This window comes from Sporobolomyces koalae (assembly GCF_050403365.1).
Source record: "Sporobolomyces koalae JCM15063 DNA, S_koalae_JCM15063T_v1_ctg10, whole genome shotgun sequence".
Taxonomy (NCBI): Eukaryota; Fungi; Basidiomycota; class Microbotryomycetes; order Sporidiobolales; family Sporidiobolaceae; genus Sporobolomyces; species Sporobolomyces koalae.
This window is the reverse complement of record NW_027481761.1, coordinates 40,715-63,398: the sequence shown is the minus strand read 5'-3', so window position 1 is coordinate 63,398 and position 22,684 is coordinate 40,715. Positions and strand designations below refer to the sequence as shown.

General features: G+C 54.9%; 11 protein-coding genes across 11 annotated transcripts; 6 read left to right on the top strand and 5 right to left on the bottom strand.

Annotated features, from left to right (window-relative positions):
• Positions 1-172: 172 nt before the first annotated feature.
• On the top strand, positions 173-1,775 carry JCM15063_001440 (zinc-dependent alcohol dehydrogenase; the record flags this gene model as incomplete). The annotated part of the gene is made up of 9 exons (XM_076677703.1): positions 173-235; positions 300-384; positions 477-598; positions 654-867; positions 943-1,129; positions 1,185-1,314; positions 1,379-1,457; positions 1,520-1,651; positions 1,717-1,775. The coding sequence occupies 9 exons, from the start codon at positions 173-175 to the stop codon at positions 1,773-1,775; spliced, it is 1,071 nt and encodes a 356-aa protein (XP_076535027.1).
• Positions 1,776-2,314: 539 nt separating this feature from the next.
• On the top strand, positions 2,315-3,895 carry JCM15063_001439 (FAD-dependent oxidoreductase; the record flags this gene model as incomplete). The annotated part of the gene is made up of 8 exons (XM_076677702.1): positions 2,315-2,348; positions 2,444-2,559; positions 2,623-2,671; positions 2,743-2,840; positions 2,909-2,974; positions 3,038-3,450; positions 3,512-3,726; positions 3,792-3,895. The coding sequence occupies 8 exons, from the start codon at positions 2,315-2,317 to the stop codon at positions 3,893-3,895; spliced, it is 1,095 nt and encodes a 364-aa protein (XP_076535026.1).
• Positions 3,896-3,962: 67 nt separating this feature from the next.
• On the bottom strand, positions 3,963-4,373 carry ECM15 (Ecm15p; the record flags this gene model as incomplete). The annotated part of the gene is made up of 2 exons (XM_076677701.1): positions 3,963-4,169; positions 4,257-4,373. The coding sequence occupies 2 exons, from the start codon at positions 4,371-4,373 to the stop codon at positions 3,963-3,965; spliced, it is 324 nt and encodes a 107-aa protein (XP_076535025.1).
• Positions 4,374-5,298: 925 nt separating this feature from the next.
• Positions 5,299-6,363, bottom strand: JCM15063_001437 (uncharacterized protein; the record flags this gene model as incomplete). Its single annotated transcript, XM_076677700.1, has 1 exon — positions 5,299-6,363. The coding sequence occupies one exon, from the start codon at positions 6,361-6,363 to the stop codon at positions 5,299-5,301; it is 1,065 nt and encodes a 354-aa protein (XP_076535024.1).
• A 189-nt stretch (positions 6,364-6,552) lies between these two features.
• JCM15063_001436 (uncharacterized protein) lies at positions 6,553-7,844 on the top strand (the record flags this gene model as incomplete). The annotated part of the gene is made up of 4 exons (XM_076677699.1): positions 6,553-6,764; positions 6,844-6,967; positions 7,033-7,246; positions 7,333-7,844. The coding sequence occupies 4 exons, from the start codon at positions 6,553-6,555 to the stop codon at positions 7,842-7,844; spliced, it is 1,062 nt and encodes a 353-aa protein (XP_076535023.1).
• Positions 7,845-8,187: 343 nt separating this feature from the next.
• JCM15063_001435 (magnesium transporter CorA family protein) lies at positions 8,188-11,563 on the bottom strand (the record flags this gene model as incomplete). The annotated part of the gene is made up of 8 exons (XM_076677698.1): positions 8,188-8,262; positions 8,328-8,408; positions 8,470-8,539; positions 8,609-8,727; positions 8,800-8,923; positions 8,991-9,181; positions 9,281-9,463; positions 9,539-11,563. The coding sequence occupies 8 exons, from the start codon at positions 11,561-11,563 to the stop codon at positions 8,188-8,190; spliced, it is 2,868 nt and encodes a 955-aa protein (XP_076535022.1).
• Positions 11,564-12,664: 1,101 nt separating this feature from the next.
• Positions 12,665-13,567, top strand: JCM15063_001434 (uncharacterized protein; the record flags this gene model as incomplete). Its single annotated transcript, XM_076677697.1, has 2 exons — positions 12,665-12,821; positions 12,921-13,567. The coding sequence occupies 2 exons, from the start codon at positions 12,665-12,667 to the stop codon at positions 13,565-13,567; spliced, it is 804 nt and encodes a 267-aa protein (XP_076535021.1).
• A 515-nt stretch (positions 13,568-14,082) lies between these two features.
• On the bottom strand, positions 14,083-16,345 carry JCM15063_001433 (casein kinase I homolog; the record flags this gene model as incomplete). Its single annotated transcript, XM_076677696.1, has 8 exons — positions 14,083-14,649; positions 14,721-14,890; positions 14,958-15,128; positions 15,196-15,430; positions 15,497-15,645; positions 15,719-15,788; positions 15,977-16,017; positions 16,201-16,345. The coding sequence occupies 8 exons, from the start codon at positions 16,343-16,345 to the stop codon at positions 14,083-14,085; spliced, it is 1,548 nt and encodes a 515-aa protein (XP_076535020.1).
• Positions 16,346-17,000: 655 nt separating this feature from the next.
• JCM15063_001432 (uncharacterized protein) lies at positions 17,001-18,609 on the bottom strand (the record flags this gene model as incomplete). The annotated part of the gene is made up of 7 exons (XM_076677695.1): positions 17,001-17,340; positions 17,406-17,585; positions 17,667-17,778; positions 17,839-17,860; positions 17,928-18,034; positions 18,102-18,273; positions 18,340-18,609. 7 exons carry the CDS (start codon positions 18,607-18,609, stop codon positions 17,001-17,003), a joined length of 1,203 nt encoding a protein of 400 aa, XP_076535019.1.
• A 336-nt stretch (positions 18,610-18,945) lies between these two features.
• Positions 18,946-19,703, top strand: RSM24 (mitochondrial 37S ribosomal protein mS35 RSM24; the record flags this gene model as incomplete). The annotated part of the gene is made up of 2 exons (XM_076677694.1): positions 18,946-19,153; positions 19,249-19,703. 2 exons carry the CDS (start codon positions 18,946-18,948, stop codon positions 19,701-19,703), a joined length of 663 nt encoding a protein of 220 aa, XP_076535018.1.
• Positions 19,704-19,856: 153 nt separating this feature from the next.
• Positions 19,857-22,444, top strand: JCM15063_001430 (uncharacterized protein; the record flags this gene model as incomplete). Its single annotated transcript, XM_076677693.1, has 6 exons — positions 19,857-20,537; positions 20,617-20,894; positions 20,966-21,430; positions 21,524-21,652; positions 21,726-22,238; positions 22,318-22,444. The coding sequence occupies 6 exons, from the start codon at positions 19,857-19,859 to the stop codon at positions 22,442-22,444; spliced, it is 2,193 nt and encodes a 730-aa protein (XP_076535017.1).
• Between the last annotated feature and the right edge of the window lie 240 nt (positions 22,445-22,684).

Here is a 22,684-nt window from a genome sequence, read left to right as displayed (position 1 = left end):
TGGGGCAGCTTTTTCGGGTCGGATGGTTCTCGTCAGCTGAATGCGCTCTCCGCTTCTGTCTCTTCCTTCTGTACAGCTCACTTACAGCCAGACTCATACTCACAAGCTTGACCACTGCATCCAAACCTCACACAAATCCTCTCGCAACCCTTCATCGCCTTCACTCGGAACCATGTCCGACTATCCGAAATCTGGCTGTGCTTGTGTCTTCGCCGACTCGAACGCCGAGATTCAAGTGAGCTGCTGATCCCAGCGCGTCTTGATACGCTGCCACTGACCTCCCATCCTGTCTGCTCCAGTTCAAGCAAGACCATCCTGTCCCCTCCCGAAGCGAACTAAGAAGTGGACAAGTCCTCGTCAAAGTCGAGTACAGTGGTGTTTGCCGTGCGTATGGTAGCTGCTCTTGTGACGTCACGGACGAGCTGACACGATGTTCTTGTAAATCCTCCCATGCATTCGTTGTTGCCTTCCTCCAGACACCGACCTACACGCATGGAAGGGGGACTGGCCTGCTAAGCCCAAGAAGAATCTTGTAGGAGGTCATGAGGGGTGCGGCCCAATCGTAGCGATTGCCGAGGGCACGCTTACCAACCTCAAGGTGAGTGTGTTTCAGAAAATTAAGCGTGGACAATGCTGACAGCTCTTGTTTCCAGGTCGGTCAAAACGTCGGCATCAAGTGGCTCGCCGACTCCTGCCTCGACTGCGAGAACTGCCGCGAAGGAATCGAAGCAACCTGCTCACAAGCCGAGTGCTCGGGATATACGGTCGACGGAACTTTCCAGCAATACGCCGTATCCTTCGCCCGTCACGTTACGCCGATTCCTGAAGGTCTCCCTCTCGAGGTCGCTGCGCCGATCCTGTGTGCCGGTATGTCCCAGCGCAAATCTTTTTCGGGGTTCGTGCGCAAATTGATTCTTAGCTCGCTTTCGTCTCGACGTCCAGGTGTCACTGTTTATAGGGGAATCCTGAACGCATCTCTTCGCGCAGGTCAACAGGTGGTAGTAGTTGGAGCCGGCGGAGGTTTAGGTCACCTTGCGATTCAGTACGCGTCAGCCATGGGGCTACGACCGATCGCGATCGACACGGGCGACGACAAGAGGAAGCTGTGCGCATCCTATGGCGCTGACAAGTATGTCTAGTCATACCGCATCTACTATCGCGCTGATGTCCTACTGGTTTGCCAGGTTCATAGATTTCAAAGATTACAAGGATACGCAGGAGTTTATCAACGCGATCAAGGAGGCTACTGATGGAGGTCCCCATGCGGCGATCGTAGCGGCCGCGGGCGCCTCTGCGTACGAGGCCGCGCTCGAGGTACGCAAACTCAGCTATGCGAGATGCCGGTGAAACTCTGTAACTAATTGACGCTGAACCCCAGTATATCCGCCCGACCGGAACCCTTGTCGCCATCGGATTGCCTCCCGATACCTTCATCAAGGCCAACGTCTTCTTCACCGGTCAGTTGTTCGGTTCTGCGCTGTAAATGGAGAAATCGACTAAAGCTCGTTTTCATCTCAAGTCTTCCACTCGAAGCGCATCGTCGGCTCGTACGTCGGCAACCGCCAAGATGCAGTTGAAGCTCTTGACTTTGCAGCTCGTGGAAAGGTGTCGCCTCGTATTGAAGTAGTGCCTTTGTCAAAACTCACCGAAGGTCAGTATCCCAGCCTCGAACGCAGTTTTGGTGCGACTACTGACTGAATCGGTATATGCACGCAGTCTACGAGCGCATGGAGAAAGGTCAGGTCGCTGGCCGCATCGTCTTGAAGAATTTCTGAACCTCGCGAACGCCTTCCGTCTTTCGATCTGGATTTCTCTCAATTTTGTCTCTGCGCGTCTCTCACCAGTACCCTGGGCTTGTAGTCGGAATCCGGAAAGTCCTCAAATCAGTGCCCCTCAAACTTGAAATCCAAAGCAGTACCTCCTTGTTACATAGGCACGGATCTGTCCGCAAAATGCTCGAAAGCTCGCCCTCCCTGTGTGTTCTATATCGGTCTATCTCGACCACCTTGTCTACACTTTGCACAATGACTGGCCTTTTCTTGGTACAGCGTCCCCTCCTTGTCTTTGCGCTGAATCGGTACAAAGGTCATTTATGCACGTGCGCATGACATCGCGCTCTTGTTCGATTTGTATGCTCTCATAGAGTCTCGAAAGACCCTATGGTAGCATAGGGTTGTCGGTGAGAGAAGACTCTAAGAAGAGCAGGTTTTCGAGACGGCCGGAAAGTATGCGAAGGTCGGAAAGTCGCGCTGCCGCTGTAAACTTGACTCTCACCTCGACATTTCTTCGCATCGCCTCTCCAAAGCAGACAAGCATGCCTGAGGCTCATGGCTGCGTTGTAGTTATAGGTGCAGGCGAGTCTCCTCATCTGCTTCTTTCTCCGCAGCTCCAGACTGCTATCGAACTCCGCATTCTCGCGAGACTAATCTCTCACATCGAACAGGTGTCATTGGCCTGACAACGGCAATCAGACTACAAGAGGAAGGCTATCGAGTATCGATTGTCGCACGCGATGTTCCGGGAGATGCCAAGACGATCAACAGCGCTTCGCCATGGGCCGTCAGTCGATACCCTCTCAGAGCTCGTGGGCACCTCAATGCTGACAGCCTCTGCCTGTTGCAGGGCGCTCATCATGTCAGCGTAGCAACTGGAGCCGACATGAGAATGCATCGCGAGTCGGGCTCCCCTTCGCGTCTCGCCTACGCTCCTCGAGAGCTGATGAAAGGGTTCCTTCGCGTACAGGGTTCGACGCCAGAACGTTCGAAGTCATGAGCAGGATGATTGCGGAAGATCCGACAGTCCCGCTGACGTTTGCGCCGCAGCTCGAGTACCGTGAAGCTGTGCGACTCCTCCCTTCGGCATCAGTCTCTGTGGCGGCTATGTCCTAATGGCAAAGCGTGAGAAACAGTCCAAGTTGGATGGTCCGCGAGGGGAATTATCTCAGCTGAACCTCATGAGTCGGTACCATCCAAACGTGCGCACAGTCTTTATATCCCGTCTCCTCAAGAATTCGTCGACTGACCCTCTCTGAAATCAGTTCCGATGGCTCGATCACTGCGAGCTACCCGATGGCATCTCGCACGGAGCATCGTTCACTTGTATTTTGATCGACACTCCCGCCTACCTGTCCTACCTGCTGTCTCGATTCCTCCGAAATTCGGGACATTTACATCGAGTTTCGACTCTTCCGACCATCTCGTCTGCTCTCGAAGCGCATCCTTCTCTGACGAATTGCGCTCTCATCGTCAACTGCACCGGACTCGGTTCGAGATCTCTCGTGAACGACAAAAACATGTTCCCGACAAGAGGGCAGCTCGTCATCATTCGTGCTCCATGGATCACCCATGGCGTGACACGACTAGGTCGACCTGGAGAAGGCGTGTATGACTACATCATTCCGAGAAGAAACGGTTTGGTGGTGCTCGGAGGCTGTGCTGAACAGAACAATTGGTATGCATCACGTCACAAACCAATTGTTCATCTTCTTGTGTCTGACGCAAACGAGGTTTAGGGATCCGATACCGAGGCAAGACATGTCGAAGCGGATCAAGACGAGATGTCTCGAGCTCTGTCCGGAACTGTTGCCTCCTTCCAAGCGACTCGACGGGACAATAGACGATCTCGAAGTAGTCGAAGAAGCGGTCGGATTGAGGCCAACACGGCAAGGCGGAATCCGACTCGAGATTGAAAACATTGACGGGAACAAAGTCGTACATCACTACGGCCGTAAGTCTAATGCGACTGTTTCCTCTCATTATTTGCAGCTTGCTGAATCTTGTGGTGCTGTGCAGACGGAGGATACGGCTTCCAATCTTCATGGGGCAGCGCGGAGGCGGCGGTCGAGCTCGTCAACTCGGCAATGGGCCTCCCGAGTCCTACCAAGAGCAAACTCTGATCCGAATACTAACATTACAAATGACCTGCTGCTGCCAAGGGGGAAGAGGGGCAAACGAAGTCGTTTCTCATTGTTGCTGCTTGTCGGCCTCGAGAATCGCCTTGACCGCATTGACTTTGTCCTCCATCGTCCCTTTCTTGTCCGTTCGGGTTCCGATCCGGATGTCGGTTGCGACTCGCATACAGCCCATCTTGTGCACTGCCTCGTGGCAGAGTTCGATCGCTTTGCACACTTCGCTAAACTCTCCTTCAAGTCCAGTACCGTAACTTCCGAGCTACCAGAGTTCCCCGAAACATCGAGACGTTCAGTATCTCATTGCTCGAGGGTCTCTAAGGTTTTTGAAGAGAAGTTTGAACTCAACTTGATACTTGAGTCCAGTCTTTTCGAGCACTCGTTGACATTCAGCAATGTATTTCGAAACGGATGCTTCCCCCAGTCCCATCGGGATCAAACAAAAGTCGGCAACCTGACGACACATTCACGAACTGAGAGTCAGCTGGCTTGTTTCACGAGTTGCTCGTTTTCTTTGCAGGGGTTCAGACGAAGAGTCCGCGATTCGTGTTTCCGCGAGCGGGTCCCCGTAAGAGCAGGCATGTACAGCGTCGCAGCGATAGCTCATAGGTCGTCGAGACGAATGGGTGGAATCGGTTCGGATCAAGTGAGATCAAAGTGGAGCGAGAGTTCGGGAACGGACGAGTCGAGAGGCATTGGCATGTCACCACGTGCTTGTGCTCTCAAGTGATGCAACGTACAGCGTGCATATTTCGAAGTCGAGTCTGTCAGGTTGGGGTGAGAGCGCGATGAGAGGACCAAAAGAGCTGCGGCTGCAGGCTGGTCGCGGGATATTTGCTCCGATGCTCTTTTTCTCCCCTTTGGTGTGATCCTGGATTGATCTATATGATACATTGACAAGCGAAGCTCATTTCCAGGACAGAACGAGATGAGGATGTATTTCAACCCCAAGTTACGATCCCGTCAAATATTACGATATAGACCTTGGACAGCAGCGAGACCATCTGAGATCAGGCCAGGACAGATAATGTCTAAATATCGTAGTGCAGGGCCAGATTTCGCCCCCTTGTTTCCTATGCTGAACCAGGTGTTTGAAGTGAACGACGTCTTCGTCCGTGCATGTTTCGCTTGCGACGGTTTGAAAGCCTGCTCGAAAGTCTTGCCCTCGCGACAGTGATTTCTCCAATCGCTACGAGCTCCTTATCTCGCAGCATTCGGGAAAGAGCGGATCTATAGAGTACCGCGTCTGAACGAAAAAACGAATGGCATGTTAGCTGAGGAAGCTCTCTGAGGTGGTCAAGATGACGCTCTTACCTTGGGTACGCAAGATGCGCTTGTCGAGTTGCCCGAGAGCAGGAACGACACGGTGTACGATATTACTGGGGACAAGTTTACGAATCATCCCGTTGCCGTTCGAGCTGCTCAAGGATCGCTCGTGATTTGGCAAACACTGCATCGAGCTTTTCCTCGACCGCCTTCGTCGTCGTTGCTGTGCCTCCTTCGTCTCGATTTTCTTCATCGTCGCTGTCAGGTGGATACTCCTCGTCTGGATCGAACCCTCTCGCTTGCGTGACGATGGGAGTCTGATCCGAATCGGGGTTGCTTCCATGCATCGCCGGCAGCGGTACGACCGAGTCAAACTGAATTTCAAACGCCGCTGCATTGTCTCCTGAACGAGATCGAGGTGGACTCGGCGACCTGATCTCGACCGCTTCAAACTCGTCATTGTCCGAGTCTGAGTCTGGATCCGAACCTGAACCGAATCCCGGTCGAACAGTCTCGATCGTGTCGACTGACATGGCCTCGTCTTCGGTCGTCGATTCTTCACCCATGCTCAACTCGGGCGTACCTTCGAGGTCGTCGGAAACAGGTCCGAATCTTGTCCTGACATCGATCTCGAGTCTCTCTTCAAACGGGTTGACCGCTAGGGGCACGAGTTGGGGTCGTCGCAACCTCGAGTCGAGGGTTTGTCTTACGTGTCGAACGAGAGATTTCAGCCTCACGAGTTCCGTGTTGGTCAATTGTTCAACCTCGAATGAGCCTTTTGTAGAGGATTCCTTATCGTTCGATCGAGATGGACCCAGCTCGTCTCCTAGCAAGACGGCGGTGCACCCGTGGTCGAATCGGTCGAGCGTGTCAAACAGGTGACAAGTGTCGTCATGGGTGTTTGAAAGCGGATATCCTTCAATCGCGGGGGCAAGGTGGCCCATCAATTGCAACAAGTAGGCAACGCGGAGATGTCCAGAAGGTTTCGCGGCGGGGATTGACAGGACGAGGCTCAAGAGGGGTTCGAGGCGGTCGAGAAACGAGGGCAAAGTGGGAACGACCGAGGTGGGCGAGTGGCGCGACTCGAACGCACCGGCGAGATCTAGGAGAGCAGGGTCGAGATGGCGGATCAGGCGGGACTCTTGTGCGGTCGAGAGCGGGTTGCGACGAGTCCAAGTGGGGGTCGTCATCGTTACGTCTCACGCGCGTGCAGCTACCCTCAGTCAGACTCAACCGACCAGACAAGCTCGAGTAAGTGTATCACTCGCGAAAGCGAGTCCGACTCGAGGCGAAGCGAGGTGAGACAGCGATGAAAGCGATGCAAAAAAACCCTCGCGCACCGTCTCTCGCCTGCAACCCCCTCAACCCGGCGTATCGACATGGCCAAATCCACTACCAAGAATTCAAAAGTCAAGGTGACCAAGGCGCCTCGAGCTTCGTCCCCGGCGTCGTCTCGCTCTGGTCAGGACAACTCTTCTGAATCCGACAACGATTCGGACAGCGCCTCGTCCTCTTCGTCCTCGGGAAGGTCCTCAGCCTCGCCAGAACCCGTCCCTGTCCCGAAAGCCCGCCGTGTGGACCCGCATACGCAGTCAGTCCCGCGTTGCAACCCTCACCCACTCTCGCTTCGATTCACTGACCCCTCCTCTTGCTGGACCTCGGAATCTCAGGAAATACTCACCTCCAGCAGGATTCAAACTTGCAAAAGATACGACCACCCAGAGCGCAATTGATTGGGACACGATCAACAACAACCCGGACCTGCAACTGTGGGCAGTCCGAGTTCCGGCAGGCGTGAGTTGCCTGAGCTGATCCGAATTGCATTCGAGGGGTAATCAAACTCATTGTCGTGATCACAGTTGAAAGCGAAACATCTCGACAAGCTCACCATCCAGTTGCCTTCCTCTGCCGAGTCGACCAGCGCAACTCCCGTCGCGACTTTCACTGCTTCGAAATCCGACTATCACGCCTACCTCTCGCCTGCGAACAAACGGAAACATGGCCAACCTTCTGAACTCGACAACGTGTTGCCCCTCTTGCCGAAAAAGTCGGCTCAAAACAAACTCTTCCAAGGTAAATGCACCTTCTTGTTCCCTTGCCCAACCCATGAAACGAGTAAACTCATTGTTCTTTTTTTTTCCTGTTTCGTGTTGTTGTAGCTCCTCGACCGATTTCTCAAACCCTGACGATTCGTCGAGCGCTCCCATCCGCACTCGCATCCCTTCCTTCGGCCGCTTCTTTCTCCCACTCGACTTTGATCGCATCTCAACCTTCCCCTGTACCCGGTGCGATCTTGTCTGCACCTGAACTCCTCGACCCGGTCGCGATCGCTTCAAAGAAAACGACGAGGTCTCAACCTGCTGGACTCAAGTTCCGACTCGAGTTGAGTGGCATGGGACAACAGGGTGGACAAGGTCAATACCACAATGGAGTCGTGTTGGAACCGAGAGAGAACTTGTTGGTGAGCAGTGTAGACGATGCGACGGGAGAAGGAGGAGAAGAAGATCAGGAAATGGCGACGACGGACGATGTCACACAAGGGTTGGAGCAACAAGAGGAAGCTGAGATCAGACGGAAGAAGGAAGAGAAGAAGGCCAAGAAGGACAAGAAACGCAAGGAGCAGGAACAGGGCGAGACTCCCAAGAAGAAGAAAGTAAAGGCCGAACAGTAAACACGGCTTTTGTGCAACTTTTTTTTCTTATTCATCATTCGGAAACTGTCCTAATGTATCGAGAGAAAAGGGAGAGACAAAAAGCACAAAGAGGAGCAGACATGCACAGTATGCTTTCGACAAGACGGCGAGAACAGGCACACGAGTTTGGTCCAATTGGGGTCTTGAGAGCTACAGCAGAGGTCGACAAGAAAGAAAGCGAGTATGGGTATTCGACCATCAAAAGTAATAGAGAGACAGAGAGAGCTAGCGATCGTGTAAGAAAAGAGAGCACAAAGAAGAGAGGGGAGCAGAACGAGATGGGACGAGATTCGGATTCTGACGGAAAAGAGCCTCTGGACGATTATTGGGGTTTGACAAAGACCTTGTACGTCAGGTAGGCTCCCGCGACCGCAAAAGCTCCAAGGCATCCGAGAATCTATGCAGCACATCTCGAGTCAGTCCAGGTAACACGAGAAAGCGTGTCGGCCTCAAGAGACTCACTCCGAAGAACCATCCAAGACCACTAGCGTCTTGACCCGGCACATGCACGTTCATTCCCCAGAGACCCGTAACCAAGTTCATCTAGTCCGCGAGGGCAGGCATCAGTGTTATTGCTCGGCAAGTGAGCTAGAAAGCAACTTACCGGGATGAGCACGGTACCGAGAGCCGTCAGTTTCGAAAGGACATCGTTGATTTGGTTGTTTGCGTCAGTCCTGTCAAGCGATCATGCCTGTCAGCCAGTTGTGCGGAAAGGATGGCCTTCAGATAAAAGATAAACATACATCTCGATCGAAATCTGAGCGAGGTAATTCGAGTGCGAACGGGACAGAATCTTTTCATAGTGGATCAAGTTCTGGGTAGAAGTCGTAATGTGATCTTGGATATCGGAGAGATAGAGTCCCTATCGACACGCGAAAGGAGCCGGTCAGTCGAAAGTCAAGATAGCTGCTGACAAGAGATCCAGGGGGCTCACAATGTCGGACTTGGGAGCGACGGACCAATTCTCGTTGCATCGCTTCGATAGTCCCTTGACGACGTCTGCCTTGTTGCCCATGAGGCGCAAGAGTCCCATGACCTTTTTGCGACAAGTACCGATCCTGTCGAAACAAGCCTGATCAGCCTGGCGCGCGCGCCAAACGGACAGAGCGAGCAAACTCGACATACCTTCGCAGCATGTCGCTCTGCTCAGCCTCTTTCAAAATCAGTACCAGCTCATCGATACTGTCGACCTCGTATTCGATGTTTTGGATGAGAGGACCAAAGGCATCGGTAATGTCATCGATCAGGGCGTAAGAGATCCAATCAGACGTGACGTTGATGTAGTCTTTGAGCTGCTTGATACGTCTGCGCACGTTCTGAGGATGCGGTGTGCCTCGGAAGTGGAACTGTGTGTTTATGAAGAATGTCAGGACGAATAGCAGCCACCGAGCGAAAGAATGACGGCCGAGACTAACCGAGAGGGTTCCCTCACGGAAGACGATAATGTACATGTTGAGAGGTTCGAGGTACGTCGGCGAGTACGGATCCTGCTCGAAAGAGCGGAAACAGACAAAGTAGTAGTTGCGGAAGAGCTCAATTTTCTCGCGAGTTTCCTCCATTTGGATATCCTCAGTCGTGAGGGGGTGAATTCCAAAGACCTGAGTGCGCGACACAAACGAGTTCATCATGAGTCAAGTGACGACAGGAAACAGACGACGAGGCAGGAAACTCACTTTGCTAAGAACCTTCATTTCGGCATCAGTCGGGCACATGACATCGAGCCACCACGTGTTGGACTCGGCGTCGGCGTCGCTTCGCATGACGGCCGTGCGCTGCTTGTCTCCCTTCGAGGTAGGAACCCCTGCTGGTGCACCCATCGGGCCCGATCCGTTGACGGATCCCGAAACTGAACCTGCGGCAGCTCCGTTTAAGTTTGGCGTGCTCGTACCCGATTGCGAGTTCGAGTTGCGGAACTGAGCGAGTCGAGGATCGAGACCGACGTGCGCGAGGTCATCCTCGTACTGGTTCTCCTTTCGACCGATGAAGAGTTCTTCGAAAGTCTGCCCTTCTCCAGGAATCTCGGCGAGCGAGCGAGCGTGAATCGTCGAAGGGAGTGCATTCGAGTAGAACGAAAAGCGGTATGGTCGAGGACCGTGAGGCTTGCGGTCGTTGGCGCGTGATCGTCCTGTACCGTAGCCAGTATCGCTCGGGTTGCGCTTGTCGGCAGAGAGGAGGGGAGTGCGTGTGTCGAGGATGCTTCGGAACGTGGGTGGTTGCGAATCTCCTGCAGCGTCTCCTGATCCCTCAAACAAGGCGACCTTTGGCCGGTGTCGACCAGGGGCGACGCTCTCACTCAAGCGTCTGCGACGTCCTCCCATCGTCCTCGGCGCCTCGCCCTCGCTACCGCTGCTGAATGCTCCTGTCCTCGGGTTCGATTTGGAGTTCGATGACGAGATGCCATAGCTGGGAGGCGAAGTCGACGAGCTCTCTCCGCCTTGGCCAGCTCCTCCGCGTCGTCGAGCGGCTGGAATCGGCTTGCCAGATGCTTCGCGCTCTTCCGTGGCAAATTCCTCCAGAATCGAAAAGTCGAACGGGTACGGAAAGTTGGGCAACACTCCTGGCATTCCGACTTCGCCGTGGTGGTCCTCCATGTAGTCCATTTCGGCAGCAGCGCCATGGGCCGGGAAGCAAATGTCGTCTTCGGGCTTGCCGAATCCAGATCCGGGACGAGAGAGGTCGACGGGGAAGGCGGGGTCGTCTCGAACGTGGTCGTGATCGTCGAGCTCGTGCGAGTGTCGAGAGGCGTTCGAGCGGTAAGACTTGCGCGAGTCATGCCTCGTGAGGTATGGTCGGTCAGACGTGTGCAAGTCGTCGTCGTGATCGTCGACGATCGCGTCTTCATCTCCGTACCCAGGCGAGCGGGAAGCGCGGATGGCAGGGATACTGTCATTGCCGAATGGGCGCGACGAGATCGGGGATCGCCCGAGTCCTTGACCACCCTCGATGCTGAAGCGCCGCAGCGCACTAGACTTTCTGGCACTGCCGTAAACCGCCTCGGGGCTACGAGCCATTCCTCCGCCTCGCGGGGTCACGGTCGAGAGGGAGTGCGGTTGGCGACGATGGTCGATATACGCTCCGCCTTGGCTATCGATGCTCGAGTCGCTCAAGTTGCGTTGATGGCGGTAGAACCTCGCAGCTGCCGCGGATCGAGGAGTGACGTTCGCACGCATGCCGCTGCCCACTCGTGAGCCGGCCGCGCCGCCTCTGCCGTTCCCTCCGAGAGCCGCATCGCGACCGTAGTAGCTGTGCTCTTCGTGATCATCGTGGTGCCCTTCTTCCTCGCGATCCTCGCGCTCGAGGTCGTCGGCGAGGTGGCCCATCGCATCCGTCGCATCGGGAGCGACGCTGACGGAAGGCCGTCTCCTCGACGAATCGCCTCCGTGCGGCTGTACCGTCTGAATCGTGCCGCTGCTCACGCCGCGATGGAACGATTCGCGTTGAGCTTCTTGCTGTCCGAGCGAGATACCATTCCCGGCCGAGGTTGTGCGTTGATCGGCGTTGAGCAGAGTGCTCGATCGGTTGCGAGTCGGCTGCGCTGCGAGCGTCATGCTCTGCGCCAAGTATGCATCCTGGTCTCGTTGTCGCTGCGAGTGCTCATCGGGCAGGCCCAGCTCACTCTGAGGTCGGGGCGACGAGTGCTGAGAGTCGTGCTCGCGGGTAGGCGACACACGACGACCGGGCGAGGAGGGGGGAGACATGATTGACTTGCTGACTCTGTAGTGTTCAGCGTTGCATACGGCTGGTGATCGAGCGAGAGAGTTGCGGGACCGTGGTGGGCTGCGAATGCGAGGCCAGGGGGTGGGTTCATTGGAGTCTACGTAAGAAGTTTCCACATTTTTTTCGTCTTCTTTTTCCTTCCGTTACCCTTGTGCTTTGACTCTCCATGCTATACTGGAAAAGAGTTGCAAAACGCAGCGCAAGAAAACGTGGAGTTGGACGCTGACAATTTCAAAAAAGAAGGGAATCCCCGAGCTCTTCGCAGGCAAAACAGCTTCGAGAACGCGCACTGCGCAGCCGGCTTCGCGTAGGTGAACAAAGTACGCAGACGAGACCCACGTGACAACGTGCCGGAATTGCGTTCAGGCTTGTGACTCAGAAAGGAACAAGCTACAACCGTTTCTCTGATTGTACGCCAGTACCCACGACCGTTTGATCGTGTCTCGACCGCACTGGTCGCTGCTGGGAGTGGCTGATCGGCCTGAGGAAGCGGGTGCCCTCGATAAACCGCGCTTGGACAGGATCGAAAGCGAATAGCTATGTCGGGTCTGGAGTGCTTCAACACGTAAACCGTTTCGAGCTCTTGACGCAAAAGATCAGCTCGACAGTGTGCTCTTCGTCGAGTGTGAAGCGAGACAGCTCAATACCCAATGAGGAAGGAGAGTAGCGTTCTTGATTGGAGCGTATTTGAGCCATGTCCCGACATGCTCTGCTTCGTTTCGCAGCTGACCCGCAGCGTGCCCAGTACGAAAGGCGATACGCGCTCGTCCTCCTGTTCAATCGAAGTCCTATACTGGTCAAAGGAGGATGGACCGAGAGTAGCTTGTTGGACGAGGCAGGTTCAGTCAATCAAGTCGACCTTGCACACGCGTCGACACGGTCATTGTAGCAGTAGATATCTACGATCTACACTGATCCGGGCCTGATCGAATCTCGGGAAGAGAAGAGGAAAGGACGCGCGTCGCGGGTCGTTCTCCCTCAACTTTCTGCCGAGGGACACGCGCCAACCTCGTCGAGCGCTACGTCCAGCAACTCATCTTGCTTGAGTATCCTTTTGACGCGTCCACAACCAAAACTACCGAATGTCCGACTCGTTGCCGTCCCCGACCAAGCGAGCTTCGATGGCTCAGGCTCCAGCACCTGCACGAGACCCTACCGACATCCGTGGTTCAATGGCGAGACAAGCACAGACAGGCTACGAAGCCAACATTGGGTTCCGAGCGTTGCAAGCTCGCGCAGGTCAGTCTCTCGAATTCCGTTGCCCCCTTCTCGGTTGGATGTTCTCGCTTCTACGTTACAAGCGATCGCTGACTCGCGTACCCTTATCCCTGTTGTCAGCCGTCGCTCAAGGTCACACGCTGCCACCGAAATCTGGACTCAACGCACGACGCCCTCTCGGACCGTCCCGCACGGAACCAGTCTTGTCATTCTCGAACCCTGCTGCGCAACGAGGTCCAACCATGTTCCCTCCGTTCCAAACAAACCAAGACATCCTGAACCTCGTGTACACGGATGGCAAACGTCCGAACGAATTGCAACCCATGTGGGAAACCGGTTCGACCGAATCGCATTCGCGCTCAAACTCGAGAGTTGGGAGTGGGTTGTTTGGTTCAGAAGCAGGGTTCGGAACGTCAGTGACATCTTCGGGACAAGCTGGAGACAATGTGGGAGATGGAGACGGGTTCGATCTAGACGAGGTGTTTGGTGAGAGCTCGAGTGGATTCGGCGCTTTTTCGCAAAACTCAAACACGACCGCTACGACACAACGAGCGAAACGAGCACACGAGGACGAGCAGCGTGATGGCGAACTTGGCGACGACGATGACGAAATGGTCGCAACAGACGTCGAGGACGAAGGGGAAGACGAGGTCGCTTCGACCCTTCCGAGCATGTTTGGAGGTGCACGCAAGATTGCTGGCAAGAGATCGTTTGGCAGGACCCAATCGCTTCCAGCTCAAGCATTCGCCGGCGCGATGGAATTCTGAGTGCTTCGTACACAAGTCCCCTGGGTTTCGCTTCAACCATTCGTTTTTCCTCGACATTTGCCGCTTTTTTTTCCCTGTTTCTTTGTTCCACTTGGTCCCGTCGCTTTTCTTCACTGTACACACATTTTCTCGTTCCTTGTAGTGCTCATGAAGGAGTTATTATTCGTCACAATAGTATCGGGAGGAGACGCGAGAGAGACGAGAACAGAGAGAAGAGCAAAGAATAGGCAAGCACAGGAATGGCAGACTGGTATCGAAAAGGACTGTTTTGGGGGGCCGAGAGAGGGCAGAAGCGGAAAGAGAAATGGGGGGAAAACAAAAGAGAAAAAGACGACTGAGACGCAATGAGGGCAGCGGTGTGAGAAGACGGAAAAAATTGGAGCGGCGATGGGTATAACTTGCGGGAGAGGAAAGGACAAGTGAAAATGGCTGGAATTGTATAATCGCATCACGAGACTCGAGAGAGAGGAGAATAGAGGTATGTCGAGAGGTGGGTTGGGGATCGGCGCGAGGTTCTAACCGCATCGGCACGTCAAGAGTTTGATGAGCGAGAAGCCGCTCTTCTCCTCCTCCTGGTGTGCCTGGTAATCTTGCTGAACTCCCTGGGCGCCCGTCGTGTTCTGCGAGACCATAGGTTGCTGCGCTTGGTTCTGTCCGTTTCGGTACGCAGCCGTTCCCGCCGGTTCGTACCCTTCTGGTCCGCGCTCGTACCCGGTACCGTTCGCAGCGTACGGGTGCGACCCTCTGCCCGCCTTGGACCCACTCGCGTTCAGTCCAGCCGAGTTCGGTCCCGATGGCGGTTGAACGCCCTTGACCGCAACCGCGCTCGCATTCGGTTGCGGAGTCGCGTTCGCAGATGCCTGTCGGCCGACTTTAGAGTTCTCCCGAGCGATCGCTGCTGGTGTAGGTTGCGTCGGAGTCGAAGTGCCAGTTCCGGCACCCGAGCCAGCAGCAGCAGCGGCAGCGGCAGCAGCGGCCCGTTGGGCATGGCGTTCTGCTCGCTCGCGCTCACGTTCGCGGTCTCGAGGTTGACGGTGATGACGCGAGTCGTAGCCTCCAGACTGACTGAGAACCGAGGAGGACTAGAAGAATCAAGAAATGCGATCAGATCCCGCAGAACAGGGACCAGAGAGGGAAGGGAGACTCGACTCACTCCCGCTTCCCATCCTTTGCCGTTGTTGAGCAACATCCAGTCGTACACTCCATCTTCAACTTCTCCCGAGTTCTTGAGAACTTTGGTGAACAGTTCCCGCAGGAAATCATAATCGGGCGTTTCTTCAAAGCCCAACTTGCGCACGTAGTTTAGGTAGATTGCGAATTCCTCTGCGCAGCGTACATGTCGTCAGTTGCACGTTTTCTTCAAGAACACGTGAGAGGGTATCGGTCGCACCTGGGAAGCCTTCTGCGAGCTCTTTGATCGGGGTGCTCTGTTTCTTCTCGCCAATCTTTTCGTACTTTTGCTTGTTCGTCGCTGCTTTGAGCCCTTGCCACGGTAGTCCTCCTCTCAAGAAATACATGAACACGTGTCCGAGCGCTTCGAGATCATCTCTTCGGGATTGTTCTGCGCTCAGAAGAGAAAGCGGTTAGATTTCTCCGTGCGTTGTTTTTGCTCGAACGATTCAACTCACCTCGTCCCAAATGCGTGTTGATACTCATGTATCGAGCCGTGCCCGACAACGATTTGCGTTCGCGGTACGGGATGTGTTGCTTCGTTTTCGGGTCTCGGTACTGTTTCGCCATACCGAAATCGACCACGTGCACCACGTTGGCCATCTTGGTGCCCGGTCGACCGATCAAGAAATTGTCGGGTTTGATATCGCGATAGATCAGGTTCTTCTCGTGAATCGTTTGGACTCGACTCAGCTGAACAATTCGCGCGAAATCGTCAGTTGGAAAGAGGAGAATCGGCTGTTGACAGGATCGACGCACCATTTGTTTCGCGGTCATGACTACAGTCTTGATCGAGAATTTTCTGCCGCACATGTCGAACAAGTCTTCGAGGGAAGGTCCGAGCAGGTCGATCACGAGGACATTGTGCAGTCCTTCCTGACCAAAGTAATGAACCTGGGGCACTCCATCTTACGTGTCCGAGATGGTTCGCGGTCAGAAATCGCAATAGATAGGCAGGCAAAAATATCGAGCGGGACTGACGAGAGCCTGCCAAGATTTTGTAGGTCCGGTATTCGTCCCTCAATTGCGGTGCATCACTCTTGCGCGGTTCCTACAGCCACAAGCGAACGTACAAATCAGCAAAGCCCCAATTTGCTCAAGAGTCCGTGCTTCTTCGCAATGTTTCAACAGCCTGAACTCTCCTCCCTCTGTTGCACCTTGACTCGCCAATTCAAGTTCGCTCCTGCGACGGACGATATCCCTTTTGTCCCAGAAACGGTCATTGAGAGATGTGCTTACAAACTTGATCGCGACCGTTTGGCTGTTCAACAGGTTCGTACCTGTCGTCCGCGTGGTTTCAGGTCAGGGTTCCGAAAGATCCGGGGTTTGTGCCCCTCGTGCAGGCAACTCGCGTAGTCCAATCGCGTGTTTCAGAGTACACCAATGATTGTGGCGAGCGCGAGATGACGCAGGCTTGCACCGATTCAAGGGGAACCAGCGTCCAAGATGGAGAGAGAACTGACCTTCAAAGATGACTCCGAACGAACCCTCTCCGATCTTCCTCCCGACTCTGAAGTGCACTCCGATCACGTTCGAACTCGAGTTGCTAGACGAGCCATGCGACGATTGATGGTGGTTCGACGACGAGGTGACTACGTGTGAAGTCATGTTGAGTCTCGACGGGTTCGCGTCTCGAGGTGACTACGACGCGAGTCGGGTGCGGTTGTAGACGAGATAGAAGAGGATGGTCAACGGGAAGCGACGGAGCGTCGGTGCCGAGAGGGGGTTCGAGGTACGCGAGACGACGGAGGAGGTGGGTGGGTCGGGTTCGAAACTTGTGGACTGGCTCGCGCAACCTCGAGCGTCGAGAGCTTGATCGGGGGCCTACTAGCTCTGCGCGGGCGAGTACAGACAAAGTTCGACGGGATCGACTCGTGACCGTTGGTCGTGCGATTGTTGTCGTCGGCGCGTGGTGGAAGCGCCCCCCGGGTTTTTGATTTGCTTCCTAATTCTCCTCATTGTCCCGATTAACATCGATTAACAATTTCACTCGAGATTTCTCCAGGAGGATCGAGCTAGAGTCTATGCAATTCACATTGTCAAGAAAAAGAGAGGCAAGAACACAAACAGACACGGTCACAAACAGTGGTACACGGGAAACAATCTCGCCACGGTCCCGACCTATAGAGCGCGTAGGAGTCGCAGATCGGCTACGGGAGACGGAAAGAGGGCGTTAAATCGGAAAAGCATATAGTGTCCATGTGTACACAAGGCCCGCAAAAGTTGTTGGCCAGATCAACCCACTGTGATCGATCATCTTTGTTCAGTGAGGAGGCGGTATCGGCACCAAGGGGCCCAGAGTCCCAATCCTGAACTTTCTCCCGGGAAACAAGACTTCCTTGCCCTTTGGGTTTGTCGCAACCGCCCTGCGGTCGAGGGCTTCGTGCTGTTGTTCCTGCAACACTTGCCAGCCTCGTTCAAACACCTTGGTCAAGGCGAGGTTCGCTTCAGCTTCGAGTGCCGCACGTTCACGCAATCTTCCTCCTCCTCCGAGCGCAGAGGTGAGTGACCCAAGTCCGAGCGAGGACAGGTCGGATGAACCGAGGAACCCTTGCAAGTCGGATTCTGACAATGGGCACGCAAACGAGGCCGAGCTCGAGAATCTGCAACAACAGCTCGTAAGTAACTATGCAAGCGGTCAAGAAAAGTTTCTCGAGGATTGGCTCACGTTGGCGAAACCGAAACGGCAATGACCTTGACTTTCGTCTTGACCTTGTAGTTGACCTTGAGATCCGACTTTCCACCCGAGCCCAAGAATCCGCACTTGGTCGCCATGTCCTTGAGAACCGACAGGTTAGGATCGTAGCTCGTCGTATAATTGATCGAGAACGGGAAGTGAATCGTAGAACTGGGACAAGCGGAAATGGCACAGGCGCAAAGTCAGTTCGGCTTTTTGCCGTGCAATCGGCACCACAACAATGGGGCTCACTTGGAGTTCCTTGGAATGTCGACATTGTTGAGCGTGCCACCACCGATCGCGTCGTTCGGTTTAGTCGGATAGTACGCCGTGGCAGAGATCGAGTCAAAGTTTGCGCCAAAGACTGCTTACAGGGATCAGCTTAATACTCACGAGCGACACGAGAACTCAAGAGAAGCCTCACAGTTGGGATTGATGACACCGATCTGTTGAGTCAAGCAGCAAAGGTCAGGGCTCTCGAACGAGAACAGCTGGCGGACAGGGTGCACTCACATTCAGTCGCACGTTGATGTTGAATCCGGAACCGACGACTGTCACTTCGTTGCCGTCCCTCGGAGGTTCGATCCCGTTGAAGCTGACATCTGGTGGCTTGACCCAAACTGGACGATCGAAAGACGCATCAGGGCGAGTTTTCGAAGAATAAGAGATGGTGGCCGAGGCACTCACGGAAGAACGCAGCAACGATGCCGACGATGATGAGGATCACGAGCATGATGGTGCAACAGACGACCCTGCCGCAACACCTCGCCCGACCGCCTCGGGTGAGCGCACCTGCGTGTTCGTCCTTGCGAAACATGCGCAGTCCTTCCTTTTTGGGGATCTGACCTTCCGCTGCCATCTAGGTCCGACGCAACGAGACGTGAGCAACCTGAGCGAGGGATGGATAGGAACAAGGGAAACGAACCTGTGCGGCGATCGAACCTCGCGTGACGGGCACCTGATTGCCGCCCTGAGTCATGGTCGGAGGGTAGTACTTGAGACTCTCTGCGTCATCGTACTGACTGTAGTCGTTCAGCTGCGGGGGATAGCTCGCGTGGTGAGGTGGTTGACGACCTCCCGGGATCCCTCCTCCGTCCCGCTCGGGGCTGACAAAGTCGGACGAGGTATACGGCGGGTAGAACTGCTCCTTGCTCGCGCCGTAGTGGTCTTGATCATGCTGGTACGGGTACGCCATCGTTCAACGCGCGTAGCGAGGCGAGATCGTTGAGCAAACACGGAGAACGCGGTCGCGCGCACTGCTTCGTTCGCGGCGGGATCGTAGAGTCGCAACAGAGAGCGAGTACTTGATAGGTCGCAGGTCGTCGCGAGAGATGGAGAGCTGAGGCGACGATATGCATCTCCAGCCTTTCGCCTGATCTTCGCGCCTTGCGATTCCCCGATTCACTCGCGGCGCCATCCAGAGCCCTTTCCGCTTCGGTTCGAGAGTGATCCTCGTCGTCATCGTCGACCTATAGAAGCAAGCTCTCCTACAAACTCCAGCCATCTCGGAGCAATGCGTCCCTCTGCAAGCATGTCGTTCGCCGGCTCGAGAACAGTCCTCGCGCGTCGGCCGACCTCGTTCAACCCGTCCAAGGACCCGCTCGATATGGCCAACATGGTCGGACCTGGAGCCGCTCCGTTCGACTTCCCGCTCACGCGCCCGACGCTGCTCAAGATGGAGAAGCAACGCAAAATCCTGCACTACCTGCGCCTCGAGCAGCTCCAGTTCAAGGATCTCGGTGAGTTGCGAATGATCGACCGAGCGAGCGAGCCTTGCGCTCTCGTCTCGGGGCGAGGTGACCAAATTGCTGACCTCGGGACAAATGCGGTCTAGTCGCCTTCCGTCAACCGTTCCAACCTCCTCCTTCGTCGACTCACTTTGTTCAAGTGCGACACCAGCACTATCAGGGCGAGTCGCACCCGGCTTCGCGCAAAGTGACCATCTCGGTCCCCGTGTCGCAACTCGAATTAGCGTCGAACCCGAAACAGCTACACAAGTTCAAACTGCTCGCCGGACCGAGGTTCACGCCGTCCCTGTCGACGCAACACGGGGACCGCGAAGGCACGTTCAAGCTCTCGTGCGAGTTGTTCCCGAGTGAGCGCATGAACGAAAAGTGGTGCTCAGACACGCTCGACAAGTTGGTCGCCGAAGCATGCAACTCGAAAGAGTCGTTCGAGGACGTGCCGCTCGACCTGAGGGGAATCAAGAAGCGGTTGGGCAAGAACCGCAAACTGAAAAAGACGCTCGGATTGAAGGATTTCCCGCAGGAATGGTTGCGACCACAATAGAAGCGTTTCCTCTTGCAGCATGTGCTCCTTGCATCGTGTATCATACCCTCTACTCTAGGTCAGATTCAGGCCGCAGAAGTGAGCAAGCGGTGCTGAGAGATAGAAGAGTCGATCGCTGCGCGCCTTGTTTTGTTTTCTACCGTTCACCTGCATATGAGCTCGCCCGCGCCTTCGTACGTCGCGTACACACCCAAGCGACATTCAACACAGTCGTCGATCGCGTCGCTATCCCAGCTACAGCAGCAGCAATCACCCCAGGTTCCGTCGTCGGCTGGAGCAGCTCCACCTTCGTCATCAACCTCGGCAGCGTACCATGTCCGTACGGGATCGCTCACACGCCCGAGTCCCCATGGAAACGGACATGCGCGTGGGGACAGTTGGCTGAAGCAGCCGCAACCGCGCGTCGGCACCACGCTCGACCGACCTGCGCTCATCGCGAACCAGTGGACCTCGGCATCGTCGTTCGCCTCGAACAGCTCGACTTCGGGACTGTCGAGGTCTCCCGCTCAGAACTCGTCGTCGCCGTTTCCTAATCATCGCGCCGTGTCGCCTCCTTCGCACTCGCCGATCCCGCCGCACACGCTGCCGTTCTCCCCTTCGCCAAGACCGCCAACTGAATCGCGTAGTGCAACTCCTCAAGGGCCTCCGTCACCGACGAAGCGACCGCCGAGTCGACCTCAATCGATACCACCGGGGCAAACGATGCCGTACCTCGGAACCTTTCAGCCCCTGGGCGTCAGGGCGGACCGGACAACCGAATTTGCCCAGGCTCGCAAACGTTTGCGTCGGGAGAAGCTCGGCGACGAGGAGAGACTCGAGCGCAGGCTCGATAAAGTAAGCTCGCCGGTTTTGATCCCCTACATCTTACCGGAGTGCCTCCTCCTTTGTCTTGACGCCATGTTTCCTATTACAGCTTGTCGAACTTCATTTTCCTTCGACCGACACGAACCAGTCTGTTCCTCCACCCCGGCTGAACCGTTCCTCGTCTTCGTCTTCGTCCCTCAGTTCGATCCTGAACGACCCCGCCTCTTCAGCCAAGAGCTTGTTCAGAACGAGTATCTCGAACCTCGCAACTGGAACCATAGCTGCTGGACTGGCTGCAGCCGGCACGAGTTCGGCTCTCGAGAAGGAGGAACAAAAACTGGTTAAATGGCAGGAGGACAAACTTGTCAAGGAGTGTCAAATCTGCTCGCAAGTCTCTCCTTCTGCATGCTTGCTTCTGAGCCTAAACTTTGAGCTAATGCAAGTTTGTAACAACACAGGGCCAGTTTTGGCTTGATCACTCGGAAACATCACTGTCGGTTGTGTGGTCGAATCGTTTGTTTCCTACCGCCAACCCCACCTCCTCCTCCGACGCCCGCCTCGCCATCTTTAGCTTCGAACGCTGCAAGCTCGGCGACTCCCGGACCTCCAGCTCGCAAAATAGTCCAGCGCAACGAAAGATGTTCAACGTTCTTCACTTACATCTCGTCGGCACCAACCTCCTCGCACAGGAAAGGGTTTTCGGCAATGAGCGAAGCGAAGGAATTTCACAGGAGAACCGGCATCGTGGTTGAAGTTCCTCCAGTCGAACAGGATCTCAGTCTCGATGCGGTTCTCGGACCACCTGCGAGTCGAAATTCGCAGCAGGAACAGTCGCAGCGAATTGCAGCGACAAAGCAGAAGCCGGATCAAGACGAACCGAGAAAGAAAGTTAGAGTCTGCAGAGACTGTTTGACCGTCGTCTTGTAAGCTCTCAACTTCTTTCCCATCAGTCTTGTTTGCGAGAAGTTCACTCGCTCACTCACGAGATGATTTCGCGCTCTGACAATGAATTCTAGACGCAATCAACTCAAGAATCTCCCTCTCGACACTCCAAACTGGCTGAAACTGTACAACGTCCTGATCGAACTCGAAGCCGAAATCGATCAGTCTCTGGTCGACTTTCAAGAACTCGCGTTTGGCCTCCAGTAAGCCTCCTTTTGCCTTTTTGCATTAGACGACCCACCAGAATTCATCATGATGCATCTCGTTGTACAATAGAAATCCTGAATCGACGAGGAACGGAATGCCCCCCTCGGTTTCTCAAACAAACGCACTACGGGCTCGATTGCTCACCAACTTGGCCTCGTACGACACCCTCTCGAAACGACTATTGTCGCTCTCTTCAACCACTTCGAACTCGGATCGCGAAGGAGGGTCGAAACCGGGTCGTCGAGAGCTCGAAAGGTTACAAAAAGCTCTCGGTACGAGGGCGACGGGATGGTTGGGAGACAAACTCGCATTGTTGAGATCGCTAGGATCCGTCGAAGAGATTTCGGGCAAACGATCAAAACCAGGGAATATCCGCCCCGATAGCAATCGTGACGACGACAGGGCTGGAGATCAAACGTCAACGGGACCGGTCAAGAGTTTGCAGAGTTTGTTGAACGAGGACGAGTTGAAGAAAATGAGGGAAACGGTCGGTCAAGTTGGAGCAGGTTCGACTCTTGATGGAGCGACAGCTCGATCGGAACAAGCTCAGGGAGAAGAATCACCGTTGCAGGTCTTGCTCGAGTACGTGACAACCTGACCTTTTGATTTATGTTCCGCAAGCGATTCCCATAGACTGACGAATAACTGTATGAAACGACAGGCAAGAGAGGCTCGTACAGTCGTACCTCGAAGACGCGAACGCACGGAGACAGTTTGAAGACGCCGCATCGTTACAAATGAGCTTGAACGAGTTGCGAAAGGAGATTGACCTTTTGTCGGCACATTGAAGGTCCTCCTCGGAGCACACCCTGCAATGCACGTCTGCCTCGAAGCAGGTTGTAGGAGTCGTCTCAGCTCGTTGAAGCCTCGCTGTCCATTGCGAGAGCGCAAACGAGAATTCTCGTTGTGGAAACAGAAGGACGTTTCGCACAGTCGCTTATCAGCGCCCCTCGCCAGCTCACATTTCAGCTTTGCACTTGCAACTCGACGCGATCTTACTCACTGGCTCGAGACCTAAAGAGGTCGTG